Raw genomic sequence first — 16009 nt, forward strand, 5'->3', positions numbered from 1 at the left:
TTTTATCTGTAATATCCTTCATGTTGTTTGCAGTCTTAAATAGTCAATAGCAGAAGTCAAAACACTTTTACTTTTCATGTGTTAGATTTAAGCTAATTTTTGAAATATTTCTGTTGTGCCACTTTTACAGCATTTGGGGCCATTTTTATACTGTTCCATTGTTATGGTTGTTTCTGCTTTTTATCTTTTCTCTTTCCCATTAGTGTTTAGTGTATGTGCAGCTGCCTTTCATGGAAGACTTGCGGCAATACATGTTTTCATCCCTGAAAAATAATAAGAAATACACTCCCACGGGTGAGTTTATTTCTGTTCAGCTCACTAATGGCTCTACATGTAAACTGCTCTGAGGAAATTGCCTGGTTGTGATCATAAGTTGGGGCCAGGCTTTCACAGAGTGGAATTAGTTGGATTCCAACCATAACACATTCAGCGATGATGAAGGTGGTCACCAGGTGTTTTTCCAGTGTTAAGGATAGGTTTGCTCTCAACTCTCCAAACATTGTCTCTTTCCACCTTCTGATTTTGAGCATGTATGCAGGGAACAGCTTGTTGATGCTGGATCTTCATTCTCCAGTTGTAAGCAGAAGGTTTGTCCCTGCTAGAGGGGATAGGTGTGCAGTGTCAAACCTGTGACTTCATTGTCCTACATATATTCTGATATAACTTTGAAATGAAGGTGACAATGCCAGAGATGAACTTTACTCCTTGTCCTTCCTATGTAATTTATAGTGGCAGTCCAAGTCTTGTTATTTATTTCCAGTTGCTAGGAGTTACTCCATGCTTGATGAGAAAGGCTGTTATTAAGCATCTGGCTGCAAATGTCAGAGTGTTACACTGAGTGATTCTCAGCCACAAGTCCTGTCTCCCAGAGAGCTCACTGTTTAAGACAGTCATGATAAAGTGTAACGGGGCAGAATGAAAAGAACAATGAGTGTTAATAGATGTTTTAATTTATCAGTTTAAAGCTATTATCTTTGTTAGTGTAGGATTAAGGAATTGTGAGGTGAGTGTCCAGACAGGGTTCTCCCTGTGTGTTATTGTGGTTGGACCCTTTGGGAACTGTACTGTGGAAAGACCAAGAATAAAATGGGTCTCTAGGGCCGAGAATAAAATGTGTCTCTTTATCTTATCTTCCTTTTAGAGATGAATCCCTATCACAGTGGAGGCAGGCATGAGTCTGAATGTATACAGTTTTTCACCATGTTAGAGTCTGTCTCCTTGACCATTCCAGACTTTAAATGAGTAGTATGCTTTAAAAGGAGAATTTTGTTGAGAAATGTCTTATAGATGTAACTCACGCAGGATCTAAAAAAACTGAATATCTCTTAATTGGTTGATCTATCAGTGAGTTAACATATTTCTCTTTACATTTTCTCAAGTGGAAAGTAGATCCTTAAAGCTGTCACTGTTTGTGTAGGGATTTTCACTGCCAGAGTGATTTTGCCTGATAGCTGGTGGCAGTGGGTGGAAATCGCTGAATGTGCACATGTGTGAGACCAGGTATACACTATGCTCATCATCTTAAGAAGGTGATGGCTGTGCCATTGCCTGAAACCTACACAGGAAAGTTCAAAAACAGGAAAGAAATGTCTCATGATAAATACTGTATTTTATTTTGTTATAGCTATACAAAAGGGATATCTGAAAAAGTGAAAATAAAATATAAGGTACTTTTCCGAAACTGCTTACTCTTTACCACCTTTTGCCTGGTAAATGTAAATCCAAAAATAGTGCTTTACCTTGATAGCTGAATGAGTCAGAAGAATGAAAGATACACCTGGCAGCTTAGTTGGAAGCGTTTTTTGAGAGGTGTTGCCTTTCATCCACATTGCTTTGAGCAGTACCCTTTTTGCTGACTTGGTAGATTTTTATTCAGTGGTGCTCGCCTTCTATTAGGTTTTAGGAAAGACATAAAATGGATGATGTATTTTGTCACAGAGCTTTAGAGTTTGAACAGAGTAAGACACATATGCAGGTGTGCATATATGCAAGGTGCCTAGTGTCATGAGGCTTTGCAAGAGGAAAGGGCTGATCTTGAGTGGAGCTTGTGAAAGACTCAGCTCACTAGTCCAGCGGTGTCTTCCTGTTAAGGTTCTGGATAAAAATTATAGTAAGTCTTTGAAAGCTGATGCTTCATTACTAGATGGGTTTTCTTTTTCCTACTTAATGTTTTTCTTTTAGCTGATTACTGATTTTTAAAGTCCTAGCTCATTGAATACAGAATATTTTATATGAATCTCCATGAGAGTGTTGAGTTTTGTATGGCTGTAGTGCCTTTTTCTGGAACAAACTTTTTTTTTGATATGATACTGCATTGTCAAAGGTCCACTGAGTGGTGGAGCAGAAAAGGACCTAAGAGAGCTCTTTTCACAGATAAGAAAACGAAGATTCAGGTTAATTACTTGCATAACTAGAGATTATTTTTGGCAGAGCCAGGCTATATAACCTGCCAGTGTCGCTGTATTTATAAATGGAAAACATTTGTTTTAGTGAAGGATAATGGAAATAATCATTTTTTCTTTCTGCTTTCCCTTGTTTTAAGAGGCACAGTTGAATGCTGTTGATGCTTTCATTGACTCTATGAGTTTAATAAAGAAAGATGAAGAGGAAGACACCATCAAAGACTTGTTTCCAACTGCTAAAATCCCAAATCCTGAATTTCAGAGATTATTTCAGGTGAGAAAGGAAAGACGAACTACTCATAAAGCTGTGAAAAAACAAAACAAAACGCTGTGATCATTGGCCAGTCCCAAATAAACATCTTTATCCTTTGAGGCTCTGAAGGCCTCATTTGTTTTACTTAGAGAAAAATATTCTGAGCTTGTAGAAACAAAAGTTAGAATCCAAGTGCAAGGTCCTGGTTCGATCCCCGGTACCAAAAAAAAAGAAAAGTTAGAATCCTTTTTTTTTTGCTTTGAAGAAGCCTAGTTGAAGAAAAAAAAAAATACAGAAGAGCTTAATCAAAAGTAGGTTCTTCTTTTATACCTTTTCAGGCTTTTCTCATATATTTCTATGTGAATGACTTTTTTTTTTTTTGACTTAAAAATCAGTAGCAAGAAAGTTTACATGGACTGTATAGTAACATAACCATGATTAGGGAGAAATTTTTGCAGTGCCACATTTGTCAAAAATTTCATAATTAAACATAGAATAGAGGTCAGATAATGAGATCATAATATGAAATTATTCAAGAGTAACTACAATACAGAAAAATGTAAAATACAGTATGTATTTCTAAATTTTAAACCAGAAGAATTAGAAAGTTGGAGAATTAATGTAAATTGGGGGAGTTGACAAGAAACCTGAGTTATGCCAAGAAAAGGGAAGGTAAGATCAGAGTTAAAGAGGAGGGAGAATTCCAGCTCTGTACTAAGCTGATGACAACAAGGCATAGGCTCCTCTGACCCCCACAAAACTGCAGAACACCACAGGCAGCTTTTTCAGGCAAACTGTTCCCCACAGAGGAATGGTGGGCCCACTCCTGTGCAGGGCAAGTATCGTGCAAGACTCCATGGACTGTCCATGTTGACTCACTTCATAAAATACCCAGAACTAACCCAAGGCCCTCTGCCTTGATTCAAAGGATCTTCTATTTGAAAGAAATTTCCTGTTTGTTTGTTTTTTTTTTTGTACCAAGACTTGAGCTCAGGGTCTTGCACTTGTCAGGCAGGTGCTGTGCTCTGAACTATATCCCTGGCTCCTAGTTTTTGTTTTTTTTTTTTTTGCTACCAGGAATCAAACTCAGGCCCTTGTTCTTGTGAAACAGGCTGTGGAACCGCTGAGCCAAATCCCCGGCCCTCATAGGTTTTTTGATGCTTGAAATTTCTTTAAATGGTTAAAAGAAATTTTTGGTTCTAAAATTAGCAATATGAAGTTTAACACATAAAGGCCTGCCTCAGTGAATACTTCAGTATTCTAAATGTAACAGATAGATCCTGTGGTGTTTTTGATGAATGGTATTGAAGACTTGAAGATTGTGCCATTGGTAGGCAGGTGAAATCCTTCCAGAACAAGAGAAACTTCTACTATATGGCAGATTTGTCTAGAGTGGGCTCTATTTGAATGAATCTTTTTTTTCCCCCCATTGGTACCAGGGATCAAACTTAGTATCTTGTGCTTGTGAGGCAGGCACAGTGCCATTGAGTTAAATCCCTGGATGTTAATGAATCTTTGTTGGAAAAGCCTACAGATACATTTCATAAATGACATTTTTATCTTTGAAGGCTGTGAGCACTGGTAACTTTGATTTTTATAGCATTTATTTTTTGTTGGGAGAAACTTTTGAAAGTAGCTTGTTTGGAAAAAAAGTACAGATTATATATTTTTACTAGGGCATGTATATACTGAATTCACTTAAATAAAATACTTGCTGAGTACTAAGAATGTACCTTGTGGAGCTGGGGATTTAGTTCAGTGGTGCCTTGCAAGCACAAGGTTCTGAGTTCGATTCCTGTACCAAAAAGGAAAAAAAAAAAGAATGTACCTTGTGTTCAAGATATTATAAGCTCAGCTACTTTAAGGATCCCTCTAGAGAAAATAAGAGTGCAGAGATACAAAGCCTGAAGTTGCCAGTGGTCAGAAAACATGACAGTAAGAGTGAAAAAGAGATTCTTGCTAATAGGCAGTTTAAGGAGGCTTCCCTGAGGAATTAGCATTTGCACAGGGGCCTAAAAAATGATGATGTGATGAGAACTTGCTATGCAGAAGGAGTAGCACATATAAAAATGTGACAGTATGAAATGTCACCTGTTCATAAATCCATAGAACAAAAAATTGGGGAAATGATGGGAAAGGTGGCAGGTAGGCGTGAAGAACCTTGTGTGTTTGACTCAGGAGTTGGGATTTTATGGCAGGGGACATCATTAAAATATTTTGTCAGTGTATGGATGACCTAGTTTAAGAAAAATAGCTTTGTTGGTGGCAGATGAGGTGGATTGGAGACCAGTCAAGACACTTGCAGTGGCCTGCTTGGAGGCTTGAGTTGGAGCAATGATGAAGAGTTAGAGGGCAGTAGATTTTGAAGAGATGTAGAAGGAAAAAGATGGGATTTGAGAGATTAGATGGTGGTTGATGATAGATGGAGAGAAATTATAGATAATTGGATCCTAGCTGGGGTTACTGCAAGGATTGTGTACTGAAAGTATTCCTAATTGTGAAAAGGAATATGGAATGAGCAGATGGGAAGGGTAATTTATTTTTATAAATGTTAAATTTGACTTATCTTTTGGCTAACCCAGTATAGACACTAAATGAGAAGTTGGAAATGCAGAGCCCAGAAGAGAACTCAGTCTAACGTACGGTTTTGAAAGGGTTCCTCTTTTAGGTAAAAAATGAGTGAAATGGCCTGGGGGAGCACATTAAGTGATAAGGAAAGGGACAGACAACTGATCCTAAACTTGAGTGAACAATCAGGGATAAATATCAAAAGAAGAACTATGAAAAAAAAAAACCAAACGCTTCTCCCTCCACCCCCTAACAAAGGTCAGAGGAGTAGAAATAAGTAGGAGAAACCGATGTCTTAGAAGGCATTGGAGAAGTGTCCCAAGAGAATCTCAGGGGCAGTTTTGCACAGTGGTGAACAAAGGCGAGCATGACCAAGGCCTTTGGGTGGGAGGTGTAGCCTTTAATGACTGGGGGCTGTGACAGCTGCACTGAGGTGGAAGCCAGGTTACAATGCACGGAGAACACTCCCAAGAGAGGGAAAGAGGATGACAGGATGCCTGGGTCTCAGGACACTTTCTTTTTTTCTTTTTAAGTATAGCTGAGAGTGGATGAGCTAGGAGAAGGGAAAGATTAATAATCTGTTGGTAAGAAGGTAATTCTAATTTTGGAACAAAATGTTGAAAAATATATCTTGTTTCAAGAGTATAGTTAAAAATCACCTTTTAAATAACTGACACAATATTCCTAAAATCAATGTTAGTACCCCCTGAGCTGGCCTTCCCCTAATCTTTTTCAAAATTTAAAAAAGCACATTAAGTAGTAACAGTTGCTTAGAAGAAATAAATAGATGAAGGATGGAGATCTCAGCTTCCTGGCTACTAAAAACGGTCACTTCCTCAGAACCTCATTTTGGAGTAAGGGGGTGAGAGATGAATTGGATTTTTTGCTTGAATGAATTTTATGTGCATCTCATTTAGCTTTATTTATCTAAAGTATGATCTTTAATAAAATATGAAAGAAAGGTTGATGCTTCAGAATATCTCTTATAGATCCTTTATTATTGACTTTTTGATAATAACGCTGTTTAAAATTGCCCTAAATTCATACTGAAAATCTGGGGTGTTGTCAGTGGTAAGATTGGGTGGACATTTGTTGTAGCTCATTTTTTTTGGTAATGGGGATCGAACTCGGGTCCTTGCTCTTGTGAGGCAGGTGGTGGAACCACTGAGCTAAATCCCCAGCCCTGTTGTAGCTCTTTCTAAAAAGTGACAATTGCATAGCACAGATAGATATTCTTCAGGAATATGTGAGAGGGAACCTACCAGGATCTTTAGGACTTTGTAAGCTGAACTATTTTAATGAACTGAGGGAGGGCACTGTAAATTAAGGATTATGCACAAGAAGGTTATAGGTAGATTCAGAGGGCTTGCGAATATTTGATTTCTCCTTTTGCTTTATACCTAAAAGACCTGACTTTCAGGGAAAGTTAAATAATTAGGAAAGAGAAAAACAAGAGTCAAACTCTGAAGTGAGTAAATCTACCATGATACAGTATAGTATAAATCATTTACTTTGTGATACGAAATACTACTTTGAAATTGCAGGAGCTATTCAGCTCTTAGTTTTTTCTTCAGAATTACTCATATATGAGTTGTTTAAAAGTGAGAATAGGCAGGGATATAGCTCAGTGATAGAGCACTCACCTAGCTTCAGTAACAACAAAACATATCAGTAACAATAACAAAGAGTGGAATAGTTGCAGCCTTATTCTCCAACCCAATTTGGAATTAATCTCTGTCACAGGAAGGAAATATCAGTGACCTGTTCTTTTTCTTTTTTTTCTTTTGATGGCATCTCATAGCTTACCTTCCTATACTCCATTTAGAGTATTTACTTTTCTGGATTGATGCAAGTGCTGCCAAGGCCTGGCTTAATGGACTGAGACACCCCAGGTGCTGTAGTGGAAGTGGCTTGCTGTCCAGTTCCACTCACATGAGGAGTGGAGAACCTGCTGTGGCCTTGATCCTGTTCCCACTCTTGGTGCTGCCTCCTGACACCTCTGTCAATAAAAAGAATGTTGGGAAAGAAGACTTTCTTCAAACATTGTCTGTTAGGTACTTATTATATCCCAGGCATAATTTTCTATGCTTTGAATTTAACAGCAAACAAGACAAGATCTCTACATTCAAGCAGGGAGGGTTAGATAATAAATAAGTAAAAAAATTGATCAGGTAATTTTAGATATTCATAAATGCTATAAAAACATCAGGTAGGAGAAAGGATAGACTGTGATTGAGTGGTAGGGGTGGGCTACTTCATGCATAGTATCAGGGAAGATTTTCTGAGGAAATAATATCTGGGTCTTCAAGTAAAGATCAGAACAATAAAAAATAAATCAGTAAAAGGTCAATTCTGTATAGGTCTAGGGGAGGCAGAAGAAGCACAGAGAGTATTAAGCCAGGATCCAAAGGCAGGAGTGAACGTGGCAAGTAGTTAAAGCCACAGCTTCTTTTATAAGACTCCCTTATAAAAGACCAGGCTCCCTTCTCAGAGGTCTGCAGGAGGAATTGCTGCTGGGCATGAGTCTGTTTTCACAGTAGGTTTTAGACATCCCCAATATCCCTCCAACAAAGGTGGTTCTGGGCCAATACTTCATTGTATTTTATATATGAAGAGTCATAACAGCCCTCTCAAACTAAAGATGGAGGATCCCTCACCAGAAAATAGAAAGAAACCGTACATCGTATCTCCATTTGTTTTAAATCCCGTATACTTTTCCTTACAGTGTCTGCTGCACAGAGCTTTACACCCCCAGGAGCCTCTACCCCCAATCCAGCAGCATATTTTGAATATGCTGGATCCCCCAACTGAGGTGACAGCAAAATGTCAGATTCCTCTCTCCCAAATAAAGACCCTTTTCCCTCTGACTGAAGCCATCAAGAGAAAAGATCAAGTAACTGCTCAGGACATTTTCCAAGACAAGTAAGTACTAGGTGTAGTTGCATTTAAGATTTGCAGAAGCCGTGGAGGGGCTTTGGAGTTAAAGGCATTGCCCTGGGGCTTGTGGAATTACAAAGGTAGAGGAAGAAGCCTTTTGATGTTTGACTCTTGCATTGAAATACTGATTTTTCTCATATATGTCCGTAAGTCATATTTTATCCTTGGTGTTCACTTGAGATTTGGGATTCCCTTCTGGGTCGTTGGCTTTTGGGTCAGGATCAAATTCTTGGTGAATTATACCTAGGGAGGTTAAACAAAATTTTTGAATAGGACTAAATTTTATCATTTTTAAAGTGAGGAAGTGGGGTTGGGAGGAGTGAGTTGAAGGTTGTGAGGTTCTTTTGGTGGAGAGGTTAAGTGTCCGTGAGATTTTTGGAGAAAAAGTAGGAAGGAGAATGAAAAAAATCTAACCCTTCTTTATTTACTCTATTAGTATGTTAGTGATGTACTTGCTTGTGCTATTAGGGAAGTATTATGCCATTAGGGAGGCACTGCAAAATGCTTTTCGTATGATCTTTCAATCAAGCTTACAAGTGGCTATTAAGGTTTTTTCCTCATCAAATTCTGTTCAGAATTTGTATTACTTTCCATTCAAACAAAACAAAAATAAGATAGGAGAAATTGTTTTTGAATATCTAGAATCATTTTAGGTATGTAACATTGATTTTACGAGATTTTGGTCAATTGTTTTTTTTTTTTTTCTCGAACCAGCATAATCTGTTCACTTCTTGCTGCCCTTGAGATCTAGCTTTAGATCATTATTATTTTTTTAAAAATTTTCTTCCCTTAGCTGTGTCTTCATAGACAAAGTAAAGGGATACTATAAAATAACTCCAGTGAAAGAATATTGAATAATTTCCAGAAACTTTCTCTAGTTTCTATAAATCTTTGCTGGAAGTATCATCCAAGTTGAATAGAAAGATTTGTGTATTTTGTGGCTTTCCAGAAGTTAACACCCTAAGCTTTGTCAGAATTGGGAAAAAAAAAATTCGTGCACTTGGCCAGGTGTGGTTAGGATGCCTGTGATCCCAGCAATTGGGAGGCTGAGGCAGGAGCATTGCCACGAGTTGAGGCTACATAGGGAGATCCTGTCTCAAAAAACACAAAAATCATGCACTCAATAGATTCTATCATGTACATTCCTGATACATCCTTGGAGATATTTACAGCTCTCTTTAGTGTATTTTGCCTTCCGCACAGGAAGACTGTCCCTAAAAATCTACTTTCCCTCCACTGTCCTCACCTAGCTGTATGTCTCTGGATCTGTAGTTCAGAGCAGCTCCACATAAGTTTGCAGCCTTTTCTTCCCTTGACGCCTTGCTGTAGGCTCACTGCAATCACCAGTCTATTCTCTGTATTAAAGCTCCAGTTCATGGTCTTGATTACCTTCTGATGTTGTGGGAAAGAAGCAGGCCATTTTCTCTTCTTCTTTTGATTAAAATGTAAATTAGCTGGTTAAAAAACACACCACAGAGACCCAGAAGGCTGTTGTTCTGTGATTTGATCCTTGCTGTGATTGCACCTTCAGCTGTAGTCCTATCTTTCACTCTTCTGGGAGCTTCTGTATGCTGGGCTTCCATAATGGTGTGCGAAAGAGCCGAGTTATCTGCCTGGGGCCTGGAAATTATCAGTCATAGACACCTACTCACTCTCCTATTCTGCCCTTATTTCTAAGTATTAGGTTTTAAGAACTGCAAAAATGATGCATTTAGCATATATTTATCACGTACCTCATACATTGAAGAAAAGTGATTCAGCCCCTTCACAGTTCTTAAAATCCTCCATTTTTTATGAGAAGGCTCCAATCAGCTTTAGAGATAATTTTCCTAAGGGGGAAAAGGTTGTTGTTGCTGAGCTATATCGTATATAACTATATAGCTATATATATATATATTATATATGTATATATATATTTCTTTTCTTTTTTTTCCTTACCCATCATCCCTGTACCTAGGGTACATATTTCCTGGAGTGGGGTGGAAGAACTAAGATTGGGGAAAGGCAATGTCCAATACTAAGATAACACTAAGCTGTGTTTTTTTATTTTGGTACCAGGGAGCAAACTCAAGACCTTGCGCGTGTGAAGCAGACACTGTGCCACTGGGCTAAATCCCCAGCCCTCAGCTGTGTTTTTGTAGATTTTTATCATCCTTGTATCCAGAGTACATATTTCCAGTGGAGGAGAGTGGACCGGGGAGTGGCATATGTTTACAAAGAAAATTTCATAGTCAAAGACAAAAGTCCTGAGGGTGGGACTCATTTTTATTCTAGCTTTGTTACTGAATTTGGTTAAATAATTTTACCTTTATGAGCTTTGCTCATAAAAACAGCCTTACCTCAAGAGATACAACAGTGAAATCACATATATTAAATCAGTCTGTTTGAAGGAAAGGCAATAGTCAAAACCCACACAGTTGTATCATTATCAGTGAAAAATGAACATCTGAGAAGGTCTGATACACATCTTGGACTTGGTGAATACCTAATTTTTTTGGTGTCAGGGATCAAACTGGGGTCCTCCCACTTGCAAGGCAGGCGGTGGAACCACTGAGCTAAATCCCTGGCCCCCTTGAATACCTAATGTTAAAAGTAATTTCTTGGGCAGGGGATTTAGCTCAGTGGTTCCACCGCTTGCCTTGCAAGCACAAAGACCTGAGTTTGATCCCCAGTACCAAAAAAAAAAAAAAAAGTGATTTCTTTATTTCAAGAGATAAAGAGCATCATTTGATACTTTACCATGTACTAAATATTCCTCATATCACATCAATGCATTACTTCGTATAATGTTGACATACACTTTGAAAGGAATATGTCAGAATTAAGACACCTGTGGTTTAATCCTGTATGTGCAAATGATGAGAGTTGTGAGTAAAAAATTTTAAAAATCCTAATTATGTCCTCAGTACATTAATAACAATGATGACAATGATAATAACAGCAGAAATGTTTTCATAGAGAACCCAGAGACAAAGATAGTAATACCTCAGTTTTCTGGCCCATCTTATCTAAAAGCATATCTGTTTTACATCTGTCTTTAGTTCTTTCCTGTCTAAGTGGTGTAGGGCCCCTCATCCTGTCTGAAGTTCATCCCTTCACCTGTGCCCTGAGCTCCCTGTCTCATCTGGTACCTTAGTCCATTAAGAAAGGCTTCTGTCTTTCTGTATTTTCTGCTTTCTCTTTTATCAGCTCCGTGCCTTATCTAAGACAAAATAAAATAATCTCCCCAGCTTTTCCTTCTCACTACTGCCTGGTGCTAATTAGTAATCTAATTATCTTTCCTTCCACAAGCCAGGCTTATGAGGAGAAAAGTCCACAGTGCTGCCTCTCTTGGCTTTCATTCTCCCCTGCCCGCACCACCTCTCAGAAACGGGTCTTCCAAGACATTCACTGCTCAATTCCTTTCAGCTTTGCAACCCTTTTCTTTTATGACCTCTTTCTTTGTAGCACTTGACCTTGTCAGGTAGTCTTTCCCTGTTGACAGCCACATATCTTCCTTAACTTCAGATGGTACTATCTCAGAATGGGGCTGCATTTCCTTCCCTGCTGACCTTAAGTGTTGATATTCTGTAGGACTTGTCCTCAGACAAGCTTACATTTATTGAACACAGGTATAATGCTGAGAGCTTTACTTGCATTTGTACTGACACCACTTTAAAGCTGAGGAGACTGAGGATTAGGAAAGATGAGATCCCAGTTAGCAAATGTTGGAGCAAGGATTTAAATGCAGTCAGTTTGACTCCAGAGCTTATACTCTTAGCTGTAATTTCATTTTGCCTTAGTGATACATGTCCCAGGATCTTTTATTATTGCACATACAGAGCTTCAAAAACCATTGAATATCTCTCTGCAGCCTAGATTTTTCATCCTAGCTTCTAGAGTTACTTCAAGCTTAGCATGTCCAGAAATATACCTGCATGGTCTTTTTCCGTACCCCCTTTAAAGCTTGCTTAAAGCTGATACAATCTATTTCAGTGAACAACACCTGATTTCCTGGAGGTTATCTCTGTAACTTCTATATCTAATTGGTCTGCCAAGCTATATTAAATTCACCTCAAATCCACTTTTTTCACTTCAGGTCAATATGGTGGCTGTTGATTTTGGAGTCAGATTTGGATCTAAACCAAAACATTTCTCTTTAAAGTGGTTAAAATTGGCAAGTTACTTTTATTGCCAATGGCAGTAACAAATACCTGCCTTTGATGACCCTTTATCTGCTCATCTATAAAAGGACAGTGATAATAGCTAACTCATGGGGTTGTTGTAAAGTTTAACTGAGATAGTTGAAACGTGCCTAGATAGTGACTAGCACGTTAGCTCTTACTAGCATTGCCCCCTTGTATTTTATGTATTTTATGTATGCTTCCTTGTTTTAGCCTGCTTCACTAAGATAAATAACTGCATAACTAATTTGTCTCTTTCTAGTCTATTCTGCTGAGTTGTTTATTTTCATGTTTGTCAGTTTATTATGAAATTGCAAAGGAGATGCATAGGATAAGGTGTGCAGAAAGGGCCACAGATCTTCCATTGCCTTCTCCGTGAGTGCTGCTCTCCAGAAAGCTCCGTGTGTTTAGATGTCCAGAAGCTGTCTGAACCCTATCCATTGAGTTTTTCTGGGGAATTCACAACATATGGGTGACTGATTAAACCAGTAGTCACTGGTGTTCAATTTAATTTTAGCCTCTCCTCCCTAGAGGTAGGAGACAGGACTAAAATCCTGCCTTGGTCTTTCTGGTGACCAGCATCTGCCTCCCCTGCCACTCTACCTGTTCTGAAGCTTCCTAGACCAGTCAGCTAACTTGACTTGATTGTTTTGGAAGTGATAGGGATTGAACCCAGGGTTTTGTGCAACCTATGCCAAGTGATTTTTTTTTTTTCCTTTCTTCTTCTTTTTTAATCTGAACACATCATTCTTGCTTAAAATTCCCTAATAGCATGATTCTTAATCTTTTTCCTCTTGATGGACTCATATGATATAAAAACTATAGACTCTCTCCCCAAAAAGATGTCATTACATACCAAGTTTTGAATATATTTTCACATAGTTCACAGACTCTTAGACTGCTAATTTTAAAACCCCTGCTTTAAATGACTTCCCATTACCATCAGCATAAGATCATCCGACTCTGTTACACAAATGAGAAAACCCAAATAAGCAGAAAGAATAAAAAATCCAGCTACTTAGAGAAAACCATTTTTCCCTCCCTTTGGGAGTAGGGCTTTTGGAGATTGAACTCCAGAGCCTCATGCATGCTAAAAGTGTGGTCAACTGCTGAGCTACATCCCAGCCCTTCCTCACATTTTTTATACCCGTGATTTATATATTTTCTAACCTCAGTTCTCATTACTTCCCAGGTTACACCTCATATTATAGCCCTATACAACTGCTTGCTACTTACAAAAGATAAGCTGCTCATCACAGTATTTTAGTGTCTGCTTACGTATTTTTTTACTTGTCTGAACTTCTTGACAGTGATGTATATCAATTTTTGTATGATGAGAGTTTAGAATGTAGCTTAATGTTTGACACATAGTAAATATTCACTCAATGCTTGGCCAAATAAGTGAATTACAAAATTTATACATATTTGTGAAAGATAATAAGGAAAAAAGGAACAGATTACTTATCATCATCCAAATGCAGCAACTGTTAACATTTGTACGTCTGTGATTTTGTATGGATACTTTCTATTTTTTTTTGTTCTTTTTTAAACATAATTCTATTTTGGGCAGTATATTAATACAATCCAACAGCATCTGTGTGCTAACAGAAGACAACTCCAAGAAAGTTTATCAAACATCTTGCCTCAAGTAATATACTGGCTTCAAAGTGTGCCTTTGAGGCAAGATGAGGAAAAGTTAACTGCAAAGAAAAAGAAAATCCAATCCGAAGGTTCTGCCATGATTTCCCATACACCACAGAACAGAAAGATATAACGATTTTTCTCCCTGAAAAATAATCACTCTAAGACAAAATCAATCATTAAGAAATGGCTGAATGAGGCCAGAGATTAAGCTCAGTGCTTCTGCCCCCTGCCTCACAAGCACAAGGTCCAGAGTTCATTCCCTGGTACTTAAAAAAAAAGAAAAGAAAAGAAAAGAAATGGCTGAATGAAATGAGTAAGAAATTAGTAACTATGATCCAGTATTTCTTTTTTAAATAACTAATTTTAACTGATAAATAAAACTGTATTATGTATAAAATGATATTTTGAAAGATGTAGGATGGCTGTGTTACCTCAAACTTGTCTTTTGTGGTAAGAATAGTTACAATCTACTCTCTTAGTGATTTTTAACACTAGTTTTCTGTGTTTAGTTCAAAACCTCAACGTTAAGATGAGTTTTGAAGACGAGGTTGTCTTAGAAACAAAGCAAAGAAAAAATAAAGCAGAAGTTGGCTCCCTGGATGGTGTTTCAAAGGCAAATCTCCTCTCATGGGTAGGCAAAAGAATAAAGTCATCGCCCCAAGCATCACAGCCATTTGCATGTGAACAGAAAGTTCTATCACTTGACATCTTTTTCATTTACCAGTGACCTTTTCCCTCTAAGCAGTACAGAGGAGGGTAGCAGAAGACAGGATAGGGACCAGGAAACATGAGGGGTAAGTCATCCAGAGTTCTTTGCTTGCAAGTAAAATGATGGCAACAAGGGAAGAAAAATGCATAAACCCAGGAAGAATAAAATTCCACGAGAAGTTGAATCCATTAAAAAAAAGAAAATGACCACAGCCAGCCAGTTTGGTTAACCTTTGCCAGTTCTTTCCATGAGAAAGACACTAGGGTAAGAAAAAAGACCAGGATTATAGCTTCTGTTTGCCACTGACTAGCCCCGGAATCTTTACTTTCCTGGAGGTGTTCACTCCACATTATTTCTGTACACCCAGAGTTTAGATTTCAGTAAGCTCTTATCTTGTTGAGCTTCAGTTTGCTCCTCAGAGGAACGCATGGTAAAAAGTATCATTAGAATTGAGAGTGTTTGGGCCGGGAATTTAGCTCAGTGGTTCGGTGGCCTGCCTTGCAAGTGCAAGGACTCAAGTTCAATCCCTGGTACCAAAAAAAAAAGAATTGAGAGTGTGAAATAGGAAGAAAATGGCTAAAGGTAATGTAGGAAGGGGAGGCGAAAGGAAATAAGGGAAAGGAAAACATGAAAAAAATGAAAAAATGGAAATAAAGTCTTTGTAAACAGGTAAGGGTGAAGTGGGTGGAGGGAGGGCAAGGGTATGGAGAAAAAAACAAGAACCAAGATATATCATGTAAAGGTACAAGAACCCAATGATAAATGTAACCGTATTGTTTGTTTTCAATACACCAATAAATTTAATGGGGGGAAAAAAAGTATATTAGTTTATCAACTAATTCTTCCAAAAATACTAATTAATTTATATAGTAATATTAAGAAGCACTTTATACACAAAGCCCTAGGTTAAGTCCTACAGAAACATATGGCTGAATCACATGAAGAATTTCTTAACCTCTCCAAAGATTCTAAAAGGGAAGGGTAAAGAGACTTACAGTGGTACCTTGGTTCACAAACTTAATTCTTTCCATGATTCTAGTCACAGAATTTGTTCCACAGTTCTGTTTGTCGGCATAGATCACTGCGTTCAGAATCGTGAAAAAAATTAAGTTTGTAAACTGAGGTTACCACTGTATATACAAATTGCAAATACCAGGCAGATAAAAATAGCCCCAGAAAATAAGGAGAAAGTAGTGAAACTTTACTATGATTAACAGTCTCATGGTAAAATCATTTAATAGTATCATTAGAAATTTTGCATATATTACACTCATAATATCTGTGCGAGGCAGGAAAGGGCACTGACTCTCATCCAAAAAAAAAAAAAAAAAAA

The 16009-nt window shown here is 37.9% G+C and overlaps 1 protein-coding gene across 6 annotated transcripts in view; it reads left to right on the forward strand.

The window, feature by feature from the left end:
* The window catches only part of Tmem169 (transmembrane protein 169), a 124995-nt gene that overhangs the window by 51060 nt on the left and 57926 nt on the right, over window positions 1-16009 (forward strand). For 5 of the 6 annotated variants that reach the window (XM_033764611.1, XM_033764609.1, XM_033764610.1 and 2 more), the window contains 3 exons: window positions 204-294; window positions 2543-2676; window positions 7949-8145. In XM_033764611.1, the coding sequence (XP_033620502.1) occupies window positions 204-294; window positions 2543-2676; window positions 7949-8145 (422 nt within the window). Of the gene's footprint in view, window positions 1-203; window positions 295-2542; window positions 2677-7948; window positions 8146-14476; window positions 14574-16009 lie in introns of those variants that run through there. The other variant, XM_033764612.1, reaches the window with a different exon arrangement.

The sequence above is a fragment of the Fukomys damarensis genome, unplaced genomic scaffold, assembly GCF_012274545.1.
Source record: "Fukomys damarensis isolate Sample0158 unplaced genomic scaffold, DMR_v1.0_HiC HiC_scaffold_16, whole genome shotgun sequence".
Lineage (NCBI taxonomy): Eukaryota > Metazoa > Chordata > Mammalia > Rodentia > Bathyergidae > Fukomys > Fukomys damarensis.